Raw genomic sequence first — 24,359 nt, 5'->3', positions numbered from 1 at the left:
ATTCTGTTACCAAAACAACATCCGATCTTTATGAATCTCCAAAACTCTTGTAAAAATTTTATGCCTAGATTATATTACTCATAAAACCTTAAAAGAACTTCTTTAATTCACTTTGTAAATCTAATTTTACTTGCATGCACGAATCCCTAATATCTACACACATTTAGGGCACCAAATTTGCATCAAATACAACATCAAACAACACACATATGACCATCAAATTTTATGAAACATTTTAGCACCAAAAATATGATTAAAAAGCAGGTTATATTCTGTTTTAACAAGTTCATCACATGCATGTTCATCATCATCCAAATAATACATATATAAACAATTTCAAGCAACAAACTCACACCCATGTACTCATACATATGTACGACATTCAAACCCATTTCATGTATAAATTCATTTGCTTTAGGAAACCATTTCAAAACATTTCATTAGGTGATTCATCTTGCACATAAACATGAAATAACAAAAGAATGGATTAAAGGTTACCATTAGAACTAGGCTAGGAAAGTTGAATATGAATTTATGGAGGTTTTTATCTTGTGTTTTGAGGTGTAGGCTCCATGTTATGCTCCAAGACTCCAATTAAACCTCAAAGCATGAAGGATTCAAACCTGTTTATGAAGTTTTGACGAAAGAAAATTGAAAGGTTAAGTATGGAGGTGGAGGCCATAGGTTTAGGGGGAGAGTTTGGTTTTAGGGATCTATGGCTCTGGAAGTTTACATGAAAGTGAAGAAAATTGAAGTCCCCGGAGAACACAAAAAGAATCACCGAATTCGGAAAGGTGTAGCCCCTTGAAAGATCATGATTAAAAAGAGATAGCACAGCAGCTCTGTTTCTGGGCTGACTTGTTTTGGAAGCAGTTTGGAGGTCAAAAACACAATAGAATTGAGTGAAATTGGTGGGGATGTTTTTGGGTTAGACTTATCTTCACTCTAGAAAAAGATTCACTCAAAAAGATGGAGAAATTGAGTGAGATATGGCCTTGCAAAGTTAGGCATACGAACGGCAGATTTGAGATTGAAGAACACAAATCAAAATGATAGAAAACTCATGATCTTTTGATCATAGATGGGAAATCCGAATTTCTTGAAGAGAATATGGTGTTTTAATGTTGAAATTTGGTTGAATGTGTGTTATAAGAATGGTCTTGTATGTGTTTTTAACGTGTTGTCTTCCAACACAATGATAGAGTGTCCACTTTCCAAGGTATGCAAAGAGTTTTACAAGTAAAGGTAGTATGACAAGGGTTGTGGAGCTGCCATAATTTAGCTGAATTAAAGGGAGTAGAAGTGTCATAATGTTGTCTCTTGTCCTCTAGCATGTTGGAAGATAGTAGAAAGTGTTTAGGATGTTAATTAGGGTGATTAGGGCTTAATTAGGATGTTTTAAAGAGTTTTAAGCTAATTATTCTAATCAATAATCTAGACATTATTAAATAAGTTACAACACATGGTTTAATATTTATTTGGGTGTGAATTAATTAACGATAACACTCTAAAACCGGGCAGTAAAACGTTAATTTATCAAGTTATGGGTTTTCACACCATATTACATCGAAAAAAAATAATGTCCATAATAATTTAATGTTCCAGACATATTGGAACAATTCCAATTATTAAAATTCACCTCACCGACGTTCGTTTCGCATATTAATACCGCTACGCGATATGACAAAAAACTAGTATTTATCAAATGCAAACCTATGCATTTATATGTCTTGCTAGACTTCTATAGCAATTTACTTTAATCCTCATTAAGACTAAATGTATGTAATGCTAAACATGATTAATTAGGCACACAGATTAATGCGATTAATTGACGGGTGTCACAATTTACTTGATTTATTAGTTTTTATCTATTTAAATTCGGTTTTTTTTTTCGCCATCTGACGATTGTGTAGTTTTTCTTGATTCAGATTTGGTTTTTCTTTTGTTGTTTATGCAGTCGCTGGAGTTCCGGATTTTACTCGGATGGTCTATTATTCTTGTGACATTTCTTAGTGTAATCTGTTTTCGCACAAGTGCGTCCCACGTGACCTAACTTGATCAGATCTACATGCATCATCTGGTGAGTTGTTTTTCTGTTTCTAGGGTTTGTATTACTTAATTTTCTAAGGTGGTAAGTGTTTGCAGGTTTACATTGCTTAGTTTAAGCTTAAGCTTAAGTTGCAGTTCGAATTGATATCTTTGGTTAATTGTTTTTTTTTTCTTTTATAGAAGATACATAGTTCGTGTTGTTACTTTTATTTAGGATCTTTTGTTCATTTCTATTATCAGATAAGTAATGACATCTAGACATTGGTTTTGGAGATTCACATTTAACAAAATCAACATGGGAGCCGAAGCATCTCATCTACCTAAGCCAGTTCTTGCTCAGGTTCATCAACATCATCATCATCATCATACTCAGCAAATCCGACCAATAGCTAAGCTAAGGTATGGTCTGAGGAGGGTAAGATGTAGACAGTCTTACCTCTACCCCATAGGAATAGAGAAGCTGCTTCAAGCTCGCAGTTCTTGCTCAGGTTGATATCATTTATTACAATTCTTTAAATTAATCTGTTTATTTTTACATATCCCTTCCATTAGCTATGGTTGACATGTAATGTGATATCAAAAGCAACTGGTGGGTCTGTTGGTTTTACAATCTTGAAGAGTGTTGTCATCTGGTTTGAATATATTGAATGTTTCAAGCGCCGCGCTAACATTCATGTTTGAATCTTGAATTGGTTGTGGATTGAAATGAATAATGAATTAGATAACTTTCATGTTTGAATTTGCAACGTTATTTTACAAAGTTGAACATTTATATTTTACACAAATGACCCATTTAATTAAATCAAAGAACTACATAAGCGGTCCTTGAAGTTATAAAGGGTGTTTTTATCATTTCATAGAAACCTAACTGGAAAACTAATATATCCTAAAGTGTGACTTTAAACTATTAGTACATAACCTTGTTACTTCCTATAAACCACATGGACTAACGATATGTTCCATTAGTTCTACCCAATTAAAAACCAATCATGTAAATAAAGCCCAAAGCCAAATTTAACAGGGCCTCGGCTAAGAAGAAAATACAGAAACATGGTCGGGTCGACACAAAACACTTTTTTCAGTCTTTGCAAATAACTAATGTTCTACGTATTATCAAAAATCTGTATAATTACAACAATGATCTAATTTTTAAATAAAATAGTCTAGATGGTTTTATCCATTTTGAATACAATTTGGGTGACTTTAGTTTTGTGACCCATTCAACCCATTTCATTTTAACCATCTTTTTAAATTCACTTATTTGACCCGTTAGAGATAAAGTAAATAAGCCAAACCGACCCATTTACCCGTTAAGTAACAATTATCCAATACACTACATACAATTTCCTAGCAATATAAATCTAATGCATATACATAACATAAATAGATAATCGTATTTATCACACAAGTGACAAAATCATAAGCAGTTGTCATTGCATCAGATGCCACTATTATTATTATCAATTCTGAGCAGATGCAGCAGGGTTGCCATTAGAAAACGACGGTAAACCAGCGGGCCCGCCATTTAAATTGGGTTGTTCTTCACTAGCATGTTGAACAAACTCCTCCGGTGACATGTGGGACCCGTGGCACGCACAAACGATATGGATCTGGGTTCCACTGTATCGGTATGTAACACCTGATATTGTTTTCCCATTTGGGCCGGGGCCCGTTGTGGAAACCCATGGTAGATTTGGGGAGGACCCACTTCCTCCGAATTTGAGTTCTGCTGCTATACCGGGCCTTATAGCAGGGTGTTCAAGCGGAAATGCTTCGGGCTTTGACTGGTCAATTGTGTTCATACCCTTGGTGTCGGGTTCAGCATGCATAGACGACCCTTCTTCTTTAGCCTTTTTACCGTCTCCCTTTGCCCTCTCAAATGGCTTCGATGTGTTTACAGGTACTGCAGCTACAATAATATTGTGAAAGAAAAATGTAAAAAAAAAATCAAAAACAAAAAAGAGAAAAATGCCCGGATAGCCCCTGTGGTTTCGCATTTTTCACCTATAGTCCCCAACTTTCTAAAACTACCTGAATAGTCACCAACTTTTCATTTTTTGTTCCCGGATAGTCCCTGGGTCTAACTTCAGTTTGTTTTCTCTGTTAAGTGGGTGTGAAATGACCAATTTACCCTTTCCTTTAAAAGACCAAACCACAGGGACTATCCGGGCATCTTCTTCAAATGGCCTTAGTTCTCTAACCCTAATCTAAATACACACATACATCCACAGACACACCACAACTCAGCCAAACACACCTGCTCCCCTCGAGTTTCTCCGACAAACCCCTCCCCTCTCTGGTGGAATCGGAGACGATGCAGGTGGATTCTCCGACGAAACACCCCTGCACCCCTGTTACTCCGACGACCTCACCACCCGCAACCACACCCCCTTTTTCCCTCGAATTTGCTGGACGGCCGACCACCACCACTGTCCGGTGGCGGCGGACGGCAGCGACGGCAGTGGTGGCCGCCTCATTTCAGTTTGGTTCGACCCGATTCGGGTGCGGTTCAGCAACTACAGACAGAATCTGCTGACCTTTTTTTCACAAACCCTATACTCTCAGGTCCACCTCGTAGCACCACCGACAGTCTTACCCAAAACAATTGGTTAAGTGGTAATAATGGTTTCTTTCAGGCTGCCAATGGGAATCAACCATTTGGGTTGACTGATGGCATGAAAAGTCAAACTCAAATTCAAATTCATGACGTTGAAGGTGAGCAAGATTACATCAAATGGAATGATCAGTATCTTCCATTTTTGATGGGGAAGTCATCGATTGAGAGTAAACCAGATATCAATTTCGGGGTAAACAATGAACTTTATCAGAGGATTTCAACAAGCTATGGACATTTTTCATAGATTTTTGCACAACTTCAGGATCATACTGGTGTGTGAGCATTCTAGAGGGTTTTTTTCATTCTTCAGGATCATACCGGAAAGGCGGCGGTGCCGGAATAACTTGCGTTCAAGATTTAAAGTCGCCGGAAATTAATTTCGCCGGAAAAGTTCGCCGGAAAGTGGGGTGGTGGGGGTTTTTCTCTAAAAATGTAGAAGATGCCCGGATAGTCCCTGTGGTTTGGCCTTTTAAAGGAAAGGGTATTTTTGTCATTTCACACCCACTTAACAGAGAAAACAAACTGAAGTTAGACCCAGGGACTATCCGGGAACAAAAAATGAAAAGTTGGGGACTATTCAGGTAGTTTTAGAAAGTTGGGGACTATAGGTGAAAAATGCGAAACCACAGGGACTATCCGCGCATTTTTCTCTAAAATAAACCCTTGACTTTTTGATAAGAGTAAAATGCCAATTTCGTTCCTGAGGTTTGGCCAGTTTTGCGAATTTCGTCCAAAGGTTTGTTTTTCCGCATCTGGATTTAAAAGGTTTGAAAGCTTGCCATTTTCATCCGGCTCATTAACTGCACCCATTTTCTCCGTTAAGCCAGGGGTATTTTCTTCTTTTTTTTTTTAACTTAAAAGGGCAATTCGGTCTTTTTCACTTTACGTACAAGCATTTAAAATACCCTTGACCGAATCCGTTATACCAAATTACTCTTTAAGTTAACAAAAAAGACGAGGATACCCCTTGGTAACGGAGAAAAATGGAGAGAGTTAACGAGCCAGATGAAAATGGCAAGATTTCAAACCTTTTGGATCCAGAAGCGGAAAAAAAACCTTTGGACAAAAGTTGCAAAACTGGCCAAACCATAGAGACGAAAACGGCAATTTACTCTTTTGATAAATATGAAAATATCATAACACGACACACGATTTTATGGGTAATGTTCAGGGTCACCTATTCAACCGGCTAACCTACACGTTTGACACCACTAAAGTAGAGTAAGACATTTATAAATTAAAAGCTACTTGCATGTTGTAGCATATATACATGCATTATATGATTCCAAGTTTCCATCTTTAGCAACCACTGTGTTTTATTAATAAATAATAATACTAAAAGTCGATTAAAACATACCATTACAGTTTCAACTCGAATTAGTGACAAATCTTTAACGGGTTTTTTTACATAAAGTACCAATATACATACTTTCACTCACTTCTGTCCCGTTTTAGTCATTGTATCTTTTTATACATTTGAGTCAATAGATTATGGCTTTATGTCTTGTTTGGGCCATTTATGGAGATTTTTTGTACTACTTTGGGTCACGACTTGGACTTTCCATAAGAACTTAAATTCTCTTTGGGTTATTATTAAAATACCCGACCACTACCCGAACAAGACAAAAAATTCCATCTTTTAGCGACTCAAATGTATACTCTACTTTATGCACAATAGACAATTTCATCTCACAGAAAAAAGCAATGTGTTGAAAACCGAACCGGATCAGGAACCAGGGGTCTGGCCGGTCCGGTTCACCCCCATCAGACCTGTTTTGAGTCGAAGTGGCCGGTTGGACTGGGAACCAGCGGTCGAACCGGAAAACCAAGTGGTCAAGCCGGATTTTTTAGGGTTCGAACCGGATTTTGATTAAAAATTTTCAATATTACCCAATTTATTTTTATAATATTTACGACGTCCCCGGTTCTTACATCCGATCTGGCCAGTTCGACCGGCCTGATCAGTGGAGTGGACCGGTAAGGAGACCGGTTCGACGTCTGGTCCGGTCTTGAAAACATTGGAATAAGTTATCAAAAAATGGATTTGACCTGAAATTTCAGGATATCTTTGACCAAAGTACCCTTAATTTAATCTTATCTTAATCATAATGCAATCCAAAAACTGAATAAACAAATTTAGTTTGATATAATTAACGCACTAAATCATAAGTTCTTTTTAGATTGATCAAATTGACCATTGGGCACTGGGCCAAAAATTCTCAAGAGCTGAAAAAGATAATCGGAAATAAAAAAAAATAATGCTGCAATGAATTAGAAACAAGACCGTGAGATTTACCTGCAGATACAGTTGCTGCCTGGACCGTAGAGTAACCAAACATCAACGGCAAATTTGCTGGAATCACAGGCTGTTGACCACCCTGAACAGAGTTTGACTCTTTGACCGAAAACGAATAAGGCAGATTCACAACATTTGCTGATTGACCCGAATACAGAACACCATGGGACACAACATGCCCAAGTTTAAAATCCTTTTCTGACGAAATCGTAAACCCCCTTTGACTTTGACTTTTCAAGTCAACACCAGTTGACTCAGAAACACGAACTTCCTTGGATCCTTTCGACACGTCATCAGCTTCAGAACTCGCAACATCCTCGTTTTCAGCGGTTGAACCGTCATCTGCGGTTATCGACGCATGTGGGGTCCGCGACGGTGGCTTAATATGCAAACTAGAACGATACGCGTCTCTGTCTCTTTCATGTCTCTTTTGATTGTTAATTTCATCGAACATGTTTTTCCGTTTGTTACCTCCTTCCACATTCGCGGGTCCCTTTGAAAGATCGTAAAAGATATTTTCTTCCGCTTTTGACTGATTAACTCTCTGAGGGATCATGGCTACCTCTTCTTTATGATTAGAACCATCTAGAAAGTTCTTGAAATCGTCAATTAATTTGCTACCCCTATCGGCTTCCTCAACCCTGACGTCGGAACTGGTGGCGGTTTTACCCTTTGTGGCGGCAGAGGGCCCGCCACATGGTAAGGATAAGGTGAGATCAAGCCGGTTACCGTCCTCCATTCGGTTTTTTCAAAAGAATATACGCCCGCAAATAAACACAATTTGGTGAATTTCTTGTAAACCAAACTTTAAGGAACTCAACAGACTGTTTAAAGTTTAAACCGTCATCTTTATTCAGTTCACCTACATAAAACTTAATAATGTCATCCCAGAAACTATGCAGTTAATGCGGTAAAAAATCGGATATCGGTCAAGGACCGATATTTGAGATATGGGTTATCGCAGTTGGATATCGGAATTTTAATATCATGAAGAATTTATATATATAATTATATAGAAATTTAATACTAAAAATTCAGTATACTCTCCTACCATTAACAGATTAACCTTTTGCAACTGCAAAACACTAACAATTGTAGCAAGTAGGAACTGGTTAAGACTTAAAACACTAACATTTAACACTAACAATTAACAATTAATGAGGCTCTTAATGATTCAGACCTCTTACTGGTTCAGCACTTAATGGTTCAGACTGTTTGTTTCACGAGCAGATGTCTCAGACATTTGCCTCTGAATGGTTAAGATTTATACAGAGTTTGAATGGTTAAGACCTCTAATCTGAATTGGTCAGACATGTGCCTCGCCCTCAGAACGGTTAAGCATTATACAGGCTCTTAATGGTTCAGACCTCTTACTGGTTCAGCACTTAATGGTTTAGACCTCTTACTGGTTCAGCACTTAACCATTCAGATGTTGCCAAACAGCCCCCAAGAGTTAATACACTAATAGCAGCAATAAGAGGAAAGACGAATGGTAAAACTAAGAAGACAGGTACTGATATCGGGAAAATCGGTGATACATCAATCAAATATTGGTAAAATATCGGTCAATATCACCGATAATATCGGTACTGATATTCTGACCGATATTTGACACTGATATTAACTGCATAGCCCAAAAAACATGAATTTCATTCAAAGTGCAAACTTTCGTTATGAATAAAACTACAACACAGTACCAATATTCCAAATAAAGAAAGTTAGTGTACAAAAAAATTACCATACTAAAACTCATCTCTTGATGGAATACACAATTACAGATTATTAACTTCTGAAGTATGATAGTGATTATGCTTATAAGGCTATAAGCAAGAGTAAATACTCGGTAAAATGAAAGCAGCTTATTTCACAATAAGGGTACACGTGTTATTGTGTATCCACCAAGAATAATCAGCTTGAAATATGAAATATGAAATATGAAATCTCACACTCTTTTCATCTAAAGACTCAAAAGTGCTTTTAAAGAACACGCAAACCGATAAGTTTTCATATCATGGATGTCTCAACAGATTCGTAGGCTTAAAGCGAATCTAAAACTTAGGCCTCTTGAATTATATTATAACACTAAGAAAATGTGAGTTTTTTTACTTTCTATACAGTTAATTTCTAATGGCTTATATATTCAATCTATTTAACCTCTTTTGTGTTGATATTAATCTTAAACATATTTTAGTAACTTCATGTTAGAAAAACTTTTTTCTTATTAACAAATCCGGAATATTCAATTTTATACTACCAACTTGTATATATCAAAATTTTTATGGATGACATCGAAAATGCTTCACGACCAATAAATCGAAACATTTACATACAAACAACTAATATTTTTAAAAAATTATGACCACCATTAGTTGACAATTTCAATCAATTAAACACTAAAACAACTAACAACACTTAACAAAACCTACGAGTTCATAGATTCCTTCAAGTTACAAAAAAATAAATAAATAAATAATAATAATAATAATAATAATAATAATAATAATAATAATAATAATAATAATAATAATAATAATAAATCTATACACTCAACCTAATTAAACGATAATTAAGCTTCAACTAATCAGTAACATATAAAATAGCCTTCTTTACATCATTTTCAACAAATGACTTGATATATATTATAGAGTAAATTACTTTTTGAGTCTTTGTGTTTTACTGGTTTTAACCATTTGAGTCCAAAATCAAAATGTTTAATGCCCTAAGTCCCTAGACGCATTTTTTATAACCTTTTGAGTCTTTACTCTTTTGAGACCATTTTTTTTAACCTTTAAGAGTCCAATTTTTTTAACAAAAATGGACTCAAAACGTTATAAAATGAACAAAATTGGACTCAAAACGTTATAAAATGAGCGGTCAGGGACTCAGGGTGTTAAACTTTTTGATTTTGGACTCAAAACACATGGACTCAAAAAGTAATTTACTCTATATTATATTAAACGGTAAGCCAAAAAAAAATTTAGAATTTATAACTGTTCAAATCAATTTTATTTGGCGCGGTAGTTTAGTTTACCATGTAAACTGTAAATGCATGATATTTCATAAAAGCTTAAGATCTTTTTATAGAAAAAAATATACTAAAAGTTCTTGTCAATTATAGCATACTTATATTTTTATAACCACTTATTGATTCTCTATAATTTTGTAAAATCCTAAACACCTCCTTAAAGAATCTAGACTTAACTTTATACTATAACAGTTCTAAGCTACTGTAATCAGTATCAAATATTATTCCTTTTCTGTTTAACTTATTATAAATCAAATTCTATCAAACTATCCAACTCCACAAACCCTAAATCACTAAATCCAACCAACTCAACAACATTAACTACACAACTTCAATCAATTAAAACCCTAAAACAACTTAAAACACCAAAATCCAGACCTACAAGTTCATAAAACCTTCAAATTCCATCAAATTTCTTCAAATTACAAACAGAAATCTATAAATTCAACCGAATTAAACGAAAATTAAGCTTAAAACCTTCAAATTGCTTTAAATTCCTTCAAATTACAAACAGAAATATCTAAATTCAACCAAATTAAACGATAACTGAGCTTAAAACCTTCAAAATCCTTTAAATTCCAGCAAATTACAAACAGAAATCTATAAATGTAAACAAATTAACCGATAATTAAGCTCGAACTAATCAGTAACGGATAAGGTCATCAGTATACGATCAAAATCGGAGAAATTAGAGCAAATTGGAACAATTTGTGAAGATGAAAGTTGTTGAAGAAGAAATTAAGGAGATAAAGTTACCGGAAAATGTTGGGGGATGAAACCCTAGGAGTGAAGGTAGCTGACAATTGGGAGAATAGTTGGTAAAGGTGGAATTTTTGGATTCGGAGCTTAGGGTTTTTATGTGTTCCTCTTTTTTTTTTTAGTTTTTATTATGCACGTGCTTCTTGTTGTAGCTTTTAACAATTTTTTTAAGATAACAATGACGTAATTGGCCAATGAGGTGGTGATGGAGTGGTAAGAGAGAGATTTGATATTTTAAGAGATGCAGGTTTGATTTCTGCCCTCCTTATTATTTTCTGCGGCATCTGCTGATAGTTAGAGACTAAGCGAATAGATGGAGATCGCTAGTTCAATCCTTGAACTGAGCGGGTTTTACCTCACTGTACTGGCGTGCCTTCGGATGAGTGTTCACGGGCTTTGGCCCTAGGTGAGGGTTTTCCCCGGTTCGAAGACGGGTGTATTTCGATGTGGTGAATTTCGTTAATAGCCCATTTAGAGGATTCGTTGGCCAGTAAAAAAACGATGACGTAACTGTTAGCATGGTATGAATTTTAAGACGTTAGATATGTGTCATGTTAGTGTCACGTAGACAGGGGGTTTTAAAGCCTCTCACTCGGCGTAAATAAAGCTCTTTTAACTATTTAACAAAGAAAGAAAAAGGAAAAAAATAATAAGAATCTGATTGGTTCTTGACACATGAGACCCTCTCTCTTTCCCTCAAACGCTCGTCATTGTGTTGGCTGAAGGGGTGATGGTGCTCTTAAATGCCGCTGGAAGGTTGGTGTTGGAGGCGCCATCAAACTTAGTTGGCATGGGGCCGATTAGCTTTATATTAGTTTTCAATAGTTGACAAATTATCCTACATATACAAAAAGGAGTTGAGGGAATAGTGGCAGACAGCTTGTCTGTCACTTCCCTATTGGACTAACTCATTTTCAATTTAATTTTATTTTCAGCCTAAAATTACGATTTTGTCATTTGTTTAAAATTACGTTTTTGCCCCTAATTCAAAATAAAAAAATATTTTTGCCCTGGCTCAAAATTTACGCTTTTGCCCTCAGTTCAAAAACTCATTTCTAATTCTACTTCCAGTTTAAATTTACGTTTTCGCCCTCCGTCTAAAATTACGTTTTTGCCCCCATCAAAATAAAAAAATATTTTTGTCCCTAGCTCGAAATTACGATTTTGCCCCTAACTCTAAATTACGTTTTTGCCCACAGTTCAAAATAAAATTATGTTTTCCCCCATAGCTCAAAATTATGATTTTGCCCTCAGTTTAAAATTATGATTTCACCCCCAGTTCAAAATATTTTTACGATTTGCCCTCTGTTCAAAATTATGATTTCGCTCCCATTTCAAAAATTACGATATCTCTCCCAGTTAAAAATTATGATCTTGCCATCGTTTTACCTTTTTTTTTGCAAAACTATAGTACTGTTTTATTTTGATTGGTTGACTCAATGTAACTTTTATTGTGTCAAGCAGTTGTCTAACACTCGTTCATTGGTCCTGACAAATTAGTATTTTACCCCAGGTCAAAATTACAGACCTATTATTGTTTTAATTTTTTTTAGCAAAACTATGATAATGTTTTCGTTTAATTTGTTGTCTCGATGTATTTTTTTAGATCGTGTTATAAGTAGTATGTACAAGTAACCTAAATACATGCATACATGTTATGAAACTAAGAAATATTTGATTTAACGCCCTGCAACGTAAGCGGGCATAGGTGTAATTTTTATTCGCCCAGGCATGCCTGGTACATGCTCATTTGTCCTGAAAAATTACAATTTTACTCCCAGTTTAAAATTATAGTTTTTCTATCGTTTTAGTTTTTTTAATAAAAGTATGGTAGTGTTTTTGTTTTAGTTGGTTGACTCGATGTAATTTTTTTAAGATCATTTTATGAGTAGTATGTACAAGTAACCGAAACACAGACATACATGTTATGAGAGAGAAGTGTCTGGCTTATTGCCCCACAACGCGCGTAGGGCAAAAACTAGTTTTATACATGATGCAAAGTAATTGTTTATGGTAGATTGGTAGGCATGGGGCATTACTCTACTGTCTAGCCTTATATTGCCTTATATTAGTTTTCAATAGTTTACACATTTTATACATAATGCAAAGTAAAGTTTATGGTATGTCATATTTTTTTTAGAATAGGATTTGTTGTTTCCGCTTCTCTTGTTTCACCTTTCGTGTTATATTTCATAATTAAAGAGTAACTAGGTTTACAACACCCGCCGCGATGCGGCGGGGGCATAACACAATGCCAAGTAGCACAAAGATCCTGCGAGTGCAACACTAAGATATGGCGACTCGTATCAAAAGACGCTTTAGGACCATCAACGGAACCACTTCCTTGGTTAATACCTTGGTTTAAAGTGCAAAAGTATTGGTTGTTACAAGTATAACATTTTATTTGCCATTTTATAATGGAAATGTTTGTTTCGGTTGGGGAATTTTGGGTAGCTCAATAGTGTCCCACTACCAAGCACCGAAGTAATACATATATGGTGCATACAGAATCAAGAGAACACTTGAACAAAAGGAAAATATTCTTTATTGCCATACAAAATTTTTAAAAAAAGCTCACTGCAACAATAAAAAAAACATTATAATCCACAAGTATTGAAGAGTTTATATCACAAACATATACATAACCCTTTTGAAAATATCATATCCATGATTATTACATAGACCCCTTTGATTACACTTATCACCCTTTTTTCCTCCACAATCACTGCAACATAAAACACCAAACAATCAAACATTCCTTCAGACATCAAATTAGAAGAAAATATTATTCGAGAAAAAAAAAACTGTAAGCGATTCACCAAAATCAAAGATGGGTACCTACAGTTTGGGTTGAACCAGAACGAAGAAGGCGATTGGGGGTAAATCTTGATATGGATATTCTGAATTTATCATATGATAGAGTGACTGAATACCCCCCCCCCCCCAATAGACTAAAAAATATCACCTTCCTCTAAACTTAAAACAGATCATCGTAGCCCGAAAATGATCAAACTCATATAAATACAGACAACAAAATACACATCCCTAAGTTGCAATCCCATAGTCTTAGAGGCTACTATATTTAACAACAGCACAATCGCCTCATAACTTCAAGTCACGTTCAAGTAACCAGTTGTTTTCTTGCAAGAGTTTACTCATTGCGACTTTGACACATTCTGTTATGAATCGAGTCGGTTTGTATAAAAAAATTATCTATAATGGGTAATTTTGACCCGTTTATCATATATAAGTTCATTATATCATGTAACCATTATAATTGTATCACTTGTTTACCAAAAACTATGAGCTAAAAATGATTCATGTTGACCTGACCCAATATAGTTCCGTATGTACCAGAAAAATAACTGTTTTTGGATTCGAATCCATATTAATGTGTTACCCATCCCACCGCCCATTTGGTTTAGATGGATTCAAATTGAAACTCACTCTAAAAAGCATTATCCATTCAAATTGAAACTCAACGTTGACCCAAACAGTTGTAAACAAACCATAGAAGCTCTCAATCAAGTTAAAAATTAACCTGCACAGTTCCATATTAAATATGACAATGAAAAATATTTAACATACCAGTTCTTGATGGTCACCTCATCTTGCAACAAATCCATCATCGGACAAACGACGTTGCATCCTCGATAAGGATAAAGGGCCTCGCAACAAACGCATGTCCATACACTCTAGCCGGCTTAGATTTACAGTCCCCTTGGGTGTACGTGGCACAAGTGAATAGCTCGCTAGTAATTGAAGCATCCGGTCAAGTTTATTCGTGGCATCATCATCGAGATCGAAAAGCGAGTTCTCATTATCCGATAGTTGGGTATCTGGGCCAACATCAGCTATAGTCTCGAGGACCTTTAAGAAACAAAAAAAAAAAAAAAACAATCAGCAAAATAAGCACAAGAGATTAAAAAAAATCAAAATAATTGAATTTGAGTATGAGATTAGCGCATACCTTCATTACAATCTCTCTTTCTTACTGCATGATCAAAATTAGTAAGTGATTTTTGTAGCTTAATAATATCTGAAAACAGTCTTAGATATCCTGTAAATCGACACTCATAATTTACACCTAAAGCAGCCTGTAACCTGTCAGTAAAAAAGGTCCAAAAGAGCATCTAACTTCTAACAAAATCTGGAGTTGGAAGTACTGTTTTGCCATTAATTTTACATGTCAATAAGACTGAAGGCATATGTGATTTGCAACACAATTAGGGGCTGGACACAACTCCAAACCAGCTATAACTCAACAGTATCAGGTTTGACTTTGATGACTACACTTGACCTGAAATTTCAACCAAACTTGAAGCATCCACCATTGATTAATAACCAATCTGTACACTAATTTTATGTGGCCCACTATGCACAGTTAACCATTATACTTTAAATTAGTAACATAGAGCTTCAATTTGGAAATCAAACTAATTGTAGGCATCACAAACTTGTTAATCAATATTCTATATAAAACCAAAAGAAGAAGCAAAACTAAAACATAACCTACAATTGTCGTTTTTAACCCATCGAATCACCTCAATCTTTACCACTGATGTTAAAAGTCAATACCTAACCTAAATAAACACTTACAAAAATAGTTAGTTTCATGATTTTTATTTATGAGTCGGTAGGATATTCAATGCAAACGAAATAAGTTCCGATCTCTCGCAGTCTCACATACATCAACAGTCGGAATGAGTGGTCGATACATGCACTGATGCACATGCCTTTCCTAGTGGGGGTTAGGGGTGTAGACAAAATATACTAACAGTTAAGGGTGTAGGAAAGGCATGTTAGGGGTTAGTGGTCGATACATGCACTGATACGGCGGGATACATGCACTGATGCACTCAACTCAACTGGCCCATAAACATAAAATAAGTTCTTAACTAAACCAAAATATACTAACAGCCCAGCACCCCATTCAGAAAAATCAAAACCTAATCTAAATCACGTACGTATCCAGCGATAGACAAAGGCATTACCCATCTGCTGATTGTAAGCGAATACGATCTGCACCTGGATTCCGCAGCCGTCGAAACCACTCCGCTCCTCCGGCGTCGATTTCTCCAATTCACTACCATTTTCGACCTAAAAACAGGAATCATCCAAAAACGAATCAATAAACATGAAATTGACGAAATCAACGCAAGTAAACGCAAATTATATACCATTTTCGGACCTCTTGACGCTTCCGTGACAGATGATTCTGTTCAGAAGATGATGACCGTTTATCTATGAAGCTTTTTTTTTGTCGTCGTCTTTGTCCTTTCCTAGAGAGAGAAACCGTCGGTTTTAGCGAGAGAGACCGTTTATCTTCATTAGTCTCTCTCTATCGATTACACAAAATACAACGTGAGGTCCGATTCATCGTAAATTCCGGAGCTCCCATGGATGACCGATTGTAGCTGTGGGAGTGGCTATTTTAGAGAGAGAAACAAAAGGGGAAGAAGGCAGATGATGACTATGAGACACTCAAAGGTTACAAACCTAACAACATAAGGTGCAACTAATAAAAGCAGGGAACATCCCCAAAGCAAGAGGTACAACAACCTCAAGCACAAAGATGTTGCAAATTAGAGAATATATAATAGTAATAAAACGCAATATTTTCCAAATCATCATTATTAACTAAATAATATTTTCTTTATTCAATACGTGTAATAAATGGGTTTATAACCTACGCATATATATATAAGAGTCGATTCTTTCGGAAAAGAATGTATAACTTTAAAGGTATAAGAATTGATGAAGAAATGACACATGTACTGAAGAGGTGTGGTCTCAATTTCTTGCACACATGGCAGGGATCACACCATCTTCCTCATCCGACATGACGCCTACATTAGCAAGCGAATCCAGAAGCTTCTAGAAGCTTCTGGAAGGCGTCAAGGTGGCACCAAAGATGCTCCTCCAGACAAAAAGGACAACACGTGTCACCAATAATCGGACGCCATGTGGACCTGCGACACAACCTGGGGGCAGACCGACAGCTACATTACTAATTCTCCTGCATGGGCAAATAACGGTGCGCCACGTGTACCGCTATCCTGACCACAGCAGAGGAGACCAAGAGGATATTCCCCTTAGTAGGACAGCTGGCGTCCGGTAGCAGCTGGAAAGGTCTCTCCTCCCTCCTTCACCATCCGGCTATAAATAGGATCCTTCATCATTCAGGTTAAAAATTCTGCTCTCCTTACATTTCACCTACAACACACACTATTTTCTCCTCAGAGCAGTACTTATTCTCACGCCGGAGCCCGGTTAAGAGGGAAACCCTCATAGTCCCCTCTTAACGAGCTAACGGTGTTGCTGTTTTGCAGGATTCGAGTCTTAGGCGAGTAGGAGATTGAACCCACATACGAGACGACCCAGCTGGTTAACCCTAGTGTTATCCAGTGTTTCATCATGGACGTACGTGAGAGTTTTTATGAGAAACGATATTTGTGTCTATTTACTACTTCCACCAATTATATCATATAAAAAGTGTTTTTTTTTCTTTATAATATGTGTTAAATATTGATATATTTTTTTATGAAAGGATGAGTTTTTTCAAGTGTAACATGCTACCTGAATAATTGTGTGACCACATCATTTTACACAATGTTGTTATGAACTTATGGGTCAAAGTCTGAAATGTTTTTTTTTTTTATTATTATCATTAAAAGCATGGTTGTATTATTTAATTGTGATTGTGTTGTTATAACGCCATAAAAATGTGTTTGTAAATTGATTTGGGATATAACTACCACGATGGTACAGCAACACAATTGTGTTACACTTTTGAAATATCATTTTTATAGAAAATATATTAATATTATAAACATAATAAAGAGAAAAATATGTTTGATGTTATGGTATAAATTATAAAAAAAAAAAGGAAAGAGTAAATAGAAAGAGTATATTATATACTATATAATACATTTTTTAAGCTTATATATCTTTTTTATTAGTAAAACTACTTTAAATAGTTAATTACCTATAAGACCATGCGTAGTGGACATTATTCACCCTTGGGCGTTTAGCGTCATGTGGCAGCCCAGTCAGCAATGGGGCATTATTGGGCGTTTTCTAAAATGGGTGTAGTGAGGATGGGGCATTATTAGGCATTATGTTTTGTAATAAAATAAAATTATAAAAAAATTCTTATTGGCCAATTGATGCAAAGTGAAATATGATTGGACAATCACATAGCCCATCCAGCGTTTTTTATAAAACGCCTGAACCAAAAAGGAGCCAAACACGCCCACATGTAATGGAGGTGTCGGCGTGATCCGGCGTTTTGGGGCGGTATCAGGGAGGAAAAACGCTCCAGTACGGTAGGTCTAACTGCAAAAAACATGAGGAGGAACAATGTCAGACAACTAGCTACCTGACACCATCTCATTGGTTGATTATTTTTATATTTAAGTAAAAAACCTTCAGCTTTGCTAATACACGGGTTTCGCCCCTCTGTTTTTAAAAAGTTTTCTTCATATCGGTTTACGTTGTTTATATGCGTGTTTAGTCACTCTGCTTAACTTTGGTATTGTACATGTTTAGTCCTTCTACTTTTATTCTTTAAGTAATTGATTGTCGCTTTTATATTTTACCTTTAAACCTTCAACTTTGCTAATATACGTGTTTAGCCCATTTTTATTTAGAGAAAAAAAAACTTTCTTTTTATTGGTTAACTTTGTTTATATGCGTGTTTAGTCCATCTACTTTAACCTTTGATGGTGTACATGTTTAGTCCTTCTGCTTTTATTTCTTTTAGTATTTCATTTTTTTAGTCTTTTTCCTCTTGTTACCATAACGAATCAACCCGAGGGAATAGTGATTGTTGGCTATTGGTAGACAATCGCTACTACTCTTGGGCTTTAATAAAGTTACATTATAATACCTAAACTTTATTAAAACAAAAATTCTTAGACACGCATATTTTTATTTATGTGTGATTTTTATTGAGATCGTGTTATTAGTAGTATGTACAAATAACTGAAACACATGCGTGCGTTTTATTAAACTGAGAAATATTCTGTTTACCGTCCCACAACGTGGGTGAGGTATAAACTAGTTTGAGACAAAAGCTACGGTAGCAAACTTGTGATGGAAAAGGAGTGTTAATATATATTTAAGGAATAATAGATTTTTATAATTTCAACTATTAGCCGTTTCTAGCAACAGTTTCAACATCGAAACATATTTTCACATATTGTAAATCAATAGATCTTTACTAATATAACCTTAATTTTTTTTGTCCCCCTTTTATCTTATTAGTTAGTAAAGTTTCATTGATCTACTATATGTGAAAATGTAAGACCAACATTGTTTATTTTTTAAGTTGAAATTATTAAAATCAATTATTTATATATTCAATAGAGTAAAATTGTCATTTAAAACATATTAAAAAGAAAAATTCACCACAAACCTTTTGTAAAGCTTTTATCTATTATATCAAATAGTATTAAAAAGATAAATTAATTACCCATAACATTGCAATAAGGTAAGACCAATGGGTATGGAGTTCGGCTCAGTGCCGTCCCCCCCCCCCCCCCACTGTAACTCAAGGGGCAACGGTGGTTACCCCTTCTATCACTCTAGGTCCGCCGCTGTAACTCAATATCTTACACTTACATTCTTCAACAATAGAGACTTATAGCCTAGTGGTATCTTGGTGATGGGATAAGACTTTGGACTAATAGGTCCTGGGTTCGATTCCACAAGGGAGTTTTTCCATATTTATTTGGTTTCCTCCTAAATTGGTGTATAGGCATTATGCCTAGTGGAGATGGATATGATCGGATGGTTCCGCTGGTGGCACGATAATACTCCAGTAGTCCGTCACTGATCCAAATTTGCCGTTCAAAAAAACAATAGAGACTTATATTATTCATTATCCACAACTATTTAATTATGTAGATAGCTAGATAGGAAACTCCACGTTCTTTAATAATAGAGTTATATTATTCATTGTCCACAACTATTTAATTATGTTGATAACTAGATAGGAAAATTAGATTTTAATTATCTCATTTTTAGGGATGGTATTGGGTCGGGTTCATGTTAGGTATTGGTAATCTTATACCCATACTTGATTGTAAAATCGTGTCCCATACCCGGCCCAATACCCGTCGGGCATATGTCGGGTAATTATCCGTCGGGTACCGGGTATACCCGCAGGTATCGGGTATACCCGCAGGTATCGGGTATACCCATTAGTTTGTTAAAACATATACGTTGGATTTCCAAATACATTTTTTACTATTATAATTATTATATAATTTTATTTATGCAACTATTATAAATTAAAATAAACATTACATACACATAAGTTTTATTATAAATTAATAATAGCTTCATAATATTTATACATTTATATGTATATACTTCACAACATACAAAATATAAATACTATCATCAAATACATATGCTAAAAGAAAATTTATTTTTTCACATTATGAACACATTAAAATAAATCACTAATAGATAAGGGTTAATGGAAAATAAAAATATAAATTAAAAACTTCGGGTATATGATCGGGTATATAGTTCGGGTAAACGGATATGTGATTTCGGGTAATCGGGTTGGGTATCACCTAATCCCATACCCGACCCATACCCGCGAAAAATTTTAAAACTAATCACATGCCCGGCCCAATACCCGTCGGGTATCGGGTATACCCGTCCAATTTGTGTCGGGTTTCGGGTATACCCGTCGGGCTCGGGTATTTTTGTCATCCCTACCAAAAAATAAACACTCAAAAAATAGCTACAATTTAAGGAATGTGTTTAGTGACGGCATCAGATTCCTAATTGATGGAGAAAGGTCTTGTGGTAAGAAAAGCTGCTTTCAGGAGGTTGTCAAGTGTTTTCGCTCGACGATTTCATTCTTGGGTGGTTGGTTTGGCTCTTATTCCTGTAACTCGGATCCTAGCCCGGTATATCCCATTTTAGTTTTACACCATTGTGAACCTTACGCCTTTTTTACTCTCTGATCGAGGTTCTCGGTATTGAAAAATCTTCATAAACTAAATCACACGTATATATGTTGACATTTAAGAGATATGCGGATAAGACACCAAAAAATAAACACTCAAAAAATGGCTACAGTTTAAGGAATGTGTTTAGTGACGGCATTAGATTTCTAATACGTATAGTAGAGTGTAGATTAAAATAATCAAGCAAGTAAACACAAGTCCGAGCTATGAGGTCTAATACGTTGAGTCTTGCACTTAGAGTGTAGTGTCGTCGCGAGTCACGGGTTATAGTCTGGTTTTTCTCAAAAAGACTTTCTTTTTAAAACCGAGTTTACTATAACCAATGGCTCTGATACCAATCTGTCACACCCTCAAACCACATGCGGAGTACTACTGCGAGGCATGTGACTGACCAGGATCCAGCCACCAATTATACTGAGCAATTTAGTTAATAACAGAAGTAATATTCACCAACCACAAGGTTAGCAGTTATCATAGTTAAAGTTCATAAATTTCAAGTTCGAATAGTAGTTTAGGTAAGTAGCGGAAGCATAGGCAAAACAGTTCAAACAAAGTTTGTAGTTTAAGTTTATTAAAGAACCCAACACACGGGTTAAGACGACCACTACTGTAACACCCCGTGTTTTCCAAAAATCAAAGTCAAAGTCAAGTGTTGACTGTTATTGGAATTAAAGATTAATAAAGATTAATTTCATTTTAGTTTCGTTTTGATTTTCGTATTATTTGGAGTAAGTGTTGTATAATCAAACTAATCGGACGATAATCGAACTGTGAATCAACGACCGACTGTGAATGATAGGAAGTAACAATGCAATAAAGCTAGTCAATCAATAATCAAGCTAATCAAATCAATCATCGAACTCAAGTGTGGATAATTTTAATGCTTTTATACGTGTGTGTGTGCCTTACGTGTTACTTGTGCATGTTTACTTTATGTTAAAGTGTGTGGTGAATCAATCAAATCAATCAAGACTCAAAGGTGAATCAAACTCAATGGAAACCGAATCCAAATCGTGTTGTAAGGATGCTTGTATGTTAGATATAGTAGTTGAGACTAAAAGTAATTTGATTAGGAATTCTATCATCCTCAAATCATCGTTCATCGAACTCGAAATATCAAAAATCGTCGCAAAACACTCAAAACTAGGCAGGCCGTTCGAACAGGGCAACCTGATCGAACAGGCTAGCCGATCGAACAGGGCAACCTGATCGAACAGGCTAGCCGATCGAACAGGCTGTTCGATCGGACAGCTGCTCGATCAGGGATGCTGTTCGATCAGCTGACCCTTTCCTCTTTTGGAAGCCTATAAATAGGGCTGTCCTTGTCAAACTTTCCACTTTTGGAAAAGCTCTGACCGACCAGCCTCTTCTTCTCACTAAATCTCAGATTTCTCTCAAACCGGTAAGTATTTCACTCTAATCCTTGTACGTTTTTGTTCATTAATCGATTCTCCACCTTTCTATCTTTCAAAATCTGAATTTCATCCATGAAATCACCAAGATCTAGGTGTTCTTGAGTGATGTCATCATGGTGTTCTTGGTGTTCATCAAGAACTTCATGTTCTTGACTTCATTCAACCATGAATAAGCTAGATCTAACCGATTTCCACATAAATAACCTAAAATCTTCCAAAGATCTTAACATTTCACGGTGGAAAAAGATTGGAAGATGGGTTTTCATCTATCTTCCAACTCTTTTACACTCAAACCGGTGAAAACGAAGCTTGAACCGATTTATAAACCATCCTAAACAAACACATGGTTCAAGATTCGGGTTCTACCGAGAGATGTACCGATTTCGGGTTAAACGTTAAACTTGGGTTCCAAACCGTCTCTGACCGAGTTTGGGTGATTCCTGCTCGAGTCAGTAGGCTAAATGGGGACTTCAGTTTTGTGGTTCAACTCGTAGTCAAAATATCTCTAAAACATCAACAATTAACGGGAATAACCAAGTGTTAAGTGAAAGGTTAACCGAATCGAGAAGCTGGCCGAACGGCTAGGCTGTTCGATCGAACAGCCCAACCGAACGACTATGCCAGCCGATCGGTTAGGCTAACCGATCGACTAGCACTTAGACCCACCAACTCACAAAAGTGTAGTATTGACGAGGTACTGTTCGATCGACTACGCCACTCGATTGTGATCACTACTGCTCGGATCATGAGATACTATACTTTAAAACACTTAGACTTTTTGAAACAATGGAATGTCACCCGATCGAGCATGCTAACCGATCGAGTGACATCTTGCCAAGTCTGCAATGCTAACCGATCGGTTGGGCTAACCGATCGAACAGCTGTTCGATCGGCCAACTTGAAAGGTAGTACAAACCATCATACACAAACACATCCTTCACATCAAAGGAAGAAACAATCCACTTGAAGGAACCAGCCGATCGAGCCAGCCAGCCGATCGAATGGATGTTCGAACGGACTTTCAAACCAACCGAACAGCCCACTCGATCGAACTGCTGTCCGATCGAATGGCCTACTCGATCCAAGTACATTGTTTACTTTTTCCGCGTTACTCATCGTTGTGTTATCGAACTATTCAGGCTAACCTATTCTCAGTGCTCCCTTCAATCCACAACCAACCACTGTGAGTATACTCGATCCCTTTTTGCTTTCAGCACTTTTGGGTGTTACATACGTAATCTATCAAATTCACAAACAACACAAACTATTTGAACGCTAACCTATTTGCATGTATTACTTGACTATATGATTGCTGTTTATTATGTTTACACGTGGAGTGCTATCTACCTGCTTTAGCAACGTAGTACTATAGTTTGGACTCAGCACCCGTTCACACGGGGGTTGCTAAGGACAATTACTTGCATGGATTACAGTGGTAATCATGTATTGCGAACTGTCTCGGACAGTCAACACGAAGTCGTTGGTATCGATGGTCCCATGTTGATAATTTACATGCATCGTTTGCCCTTGTGTACGTGCTTGGTTATGCGTAAACTATTCGAACTTTATATGCTATATCAAACTTGTGTACTCACCTTTACATTATATGTATTGACTTTTATTTTAACGTATGTGACAGGTGTTTAAGCTACTAGCGTGCTAGGGAAGCGAGGCAATAATAAGCCTTTAGGAGCCTGTGACCTTAGGACAGTGTCCACGTATCTGCTCCAGGGCCATAATTATCTGTAGATCTTGTACTGGCACCTGTAGTCAGTAAGATTTACGGATAGCCGTCTAGAAGTCTTAAAACAATAATTACTTTCGGTCTGTAATAATTAAGAATTTGAGTTGTCGGAACAGTTCCCATATTGTTTAGTTGATTTCTATGATAACTTGTTATTATTTGGGACACGGTATGGGACGTGTTATTTAACTGAATTGTATGATAGTTGTTGTGGAAACTTCTGAACAATCTGTTTCGCTCAGTGCCGCGCCCCGATGATTCCGCCATCGGTTGGGGTGTGACAGATTGGTATCAGAGCCATAACTATAGGGAATTAGGTTAGACACGATCTAGTCCGGATCGCTGTCTTAGAGACCTAGACTATAGTTAGGAACCAAGAGACCAAGTTTATGTGTTTATTTTATGTTGTTTCCTTCTATTCTATCATTACATCCGAACTCCGAGCCAAATTTTGTAATTTGGACG

At 36.2% G+C, this 24,359-nt stretch overlaps 2 protein-coding genes across 7 annotated transcripts; both read right to left on the bottom strand.

The window, feature by feature from the left end:
* Window positions 1–3,325: 3,325 nt before the first annotated feature.
* On the bottom strand, window positions 3,326–10,873 carry LOC110877114 (ninja-family protein mc410). Of its 2 annotated transcripts, XM_022125272.2 has the most exons (4): window positions 10,744–10,872; window positions 6,963–7,824; window positions 4,307–4,309; window positions 3,326–3,958 (listed from the first exon to the last, which is right to left on the bottom strand). In XM_022125272.2, the coding sequence occupies exons 2-4, from the start codon at window positions 7,699–7,701 to the stop codon at window positions 3,510–3,512; spliced, it is 1,191 nt and encodes a 396-aa protein (XP_021980964.1). In that variant the 5' UTR covers window positions 7,702–7,824; window positions 10,744–10,872; the 3' UTR covers window positions 3,326–3,509. The 2 variants fall into 2 exon arrangements, with proteins under 2 accessions (XP_021980964.1, XP_021980965.1); XM_022125273.2 differs by lacking the exon at window positions 4,307–4,309 and having other exon boundaries at window positions 10,744–10,873.
* Window positions 10,874–13,306: 2,433 nt separating this feature from the next.
* On the bottom strand, window positions 13,307–16,240 carry LOC110877116. Of its 5 annotated transcripts, XM_035977268.1 has the most exons (6): window positions 16,113–16,240; window positions 15,938–16,067; window positions 15,741–15,846; window positions 14,717–14,740; window positions 14,335–14,616; window positions 13,307–13,471 (listed from the first exon to the last, which is right to left on the bottom strand). In XM_035977268.1, exons 1-5 carry the CDS (start codon window positions 16,145–16,147, stop codon window positions 14,597–14,599), a joined length of 315 nt encoding a protein of 104 aa, XP_035833161.1. In that variant the 5' UTR covers window positions 16,148–16,240; the 3' UTR covers window positions 13,307–13,471; window positions 14,335–14,596. The 5 variants fall into 5 exon arrangements, 1 of the variants encoding a protein (XP_035833161.1); XR_004866360.1 differs by having other exon boundaries at window positions 14,717–15,046; window positions 15,927–16,231; XR_004866361.1 differs by having other exon boundaries at window positions 14,717–14,850; window positions 15,927–16,230.
* Window positions 16,241–24,359: the final 8,119 nt, after the last annotated feature.

The sequence above is a fragment of the Helianthus annuus genome, chromosome 9, assembly GCF_002127325.2.
Source record: "Helianthus annuus cultivar XRQ/B chromosome 9, HanXRQr2.0-SUNRISE, whole genome shotgun sequence".
NCBI classification, from domain to species: Eukaryota; Viridiplantae; Streptophyta; class Magnoliopsida; order Asterales; family Asteraceae; genus Helianthus; species Helianthus annuus.
The sequence above is the reverse complement of the archived record's forward strand: the minus strand, read 5'-3'. Positions and strand labels throughout refer to the sequence as shown.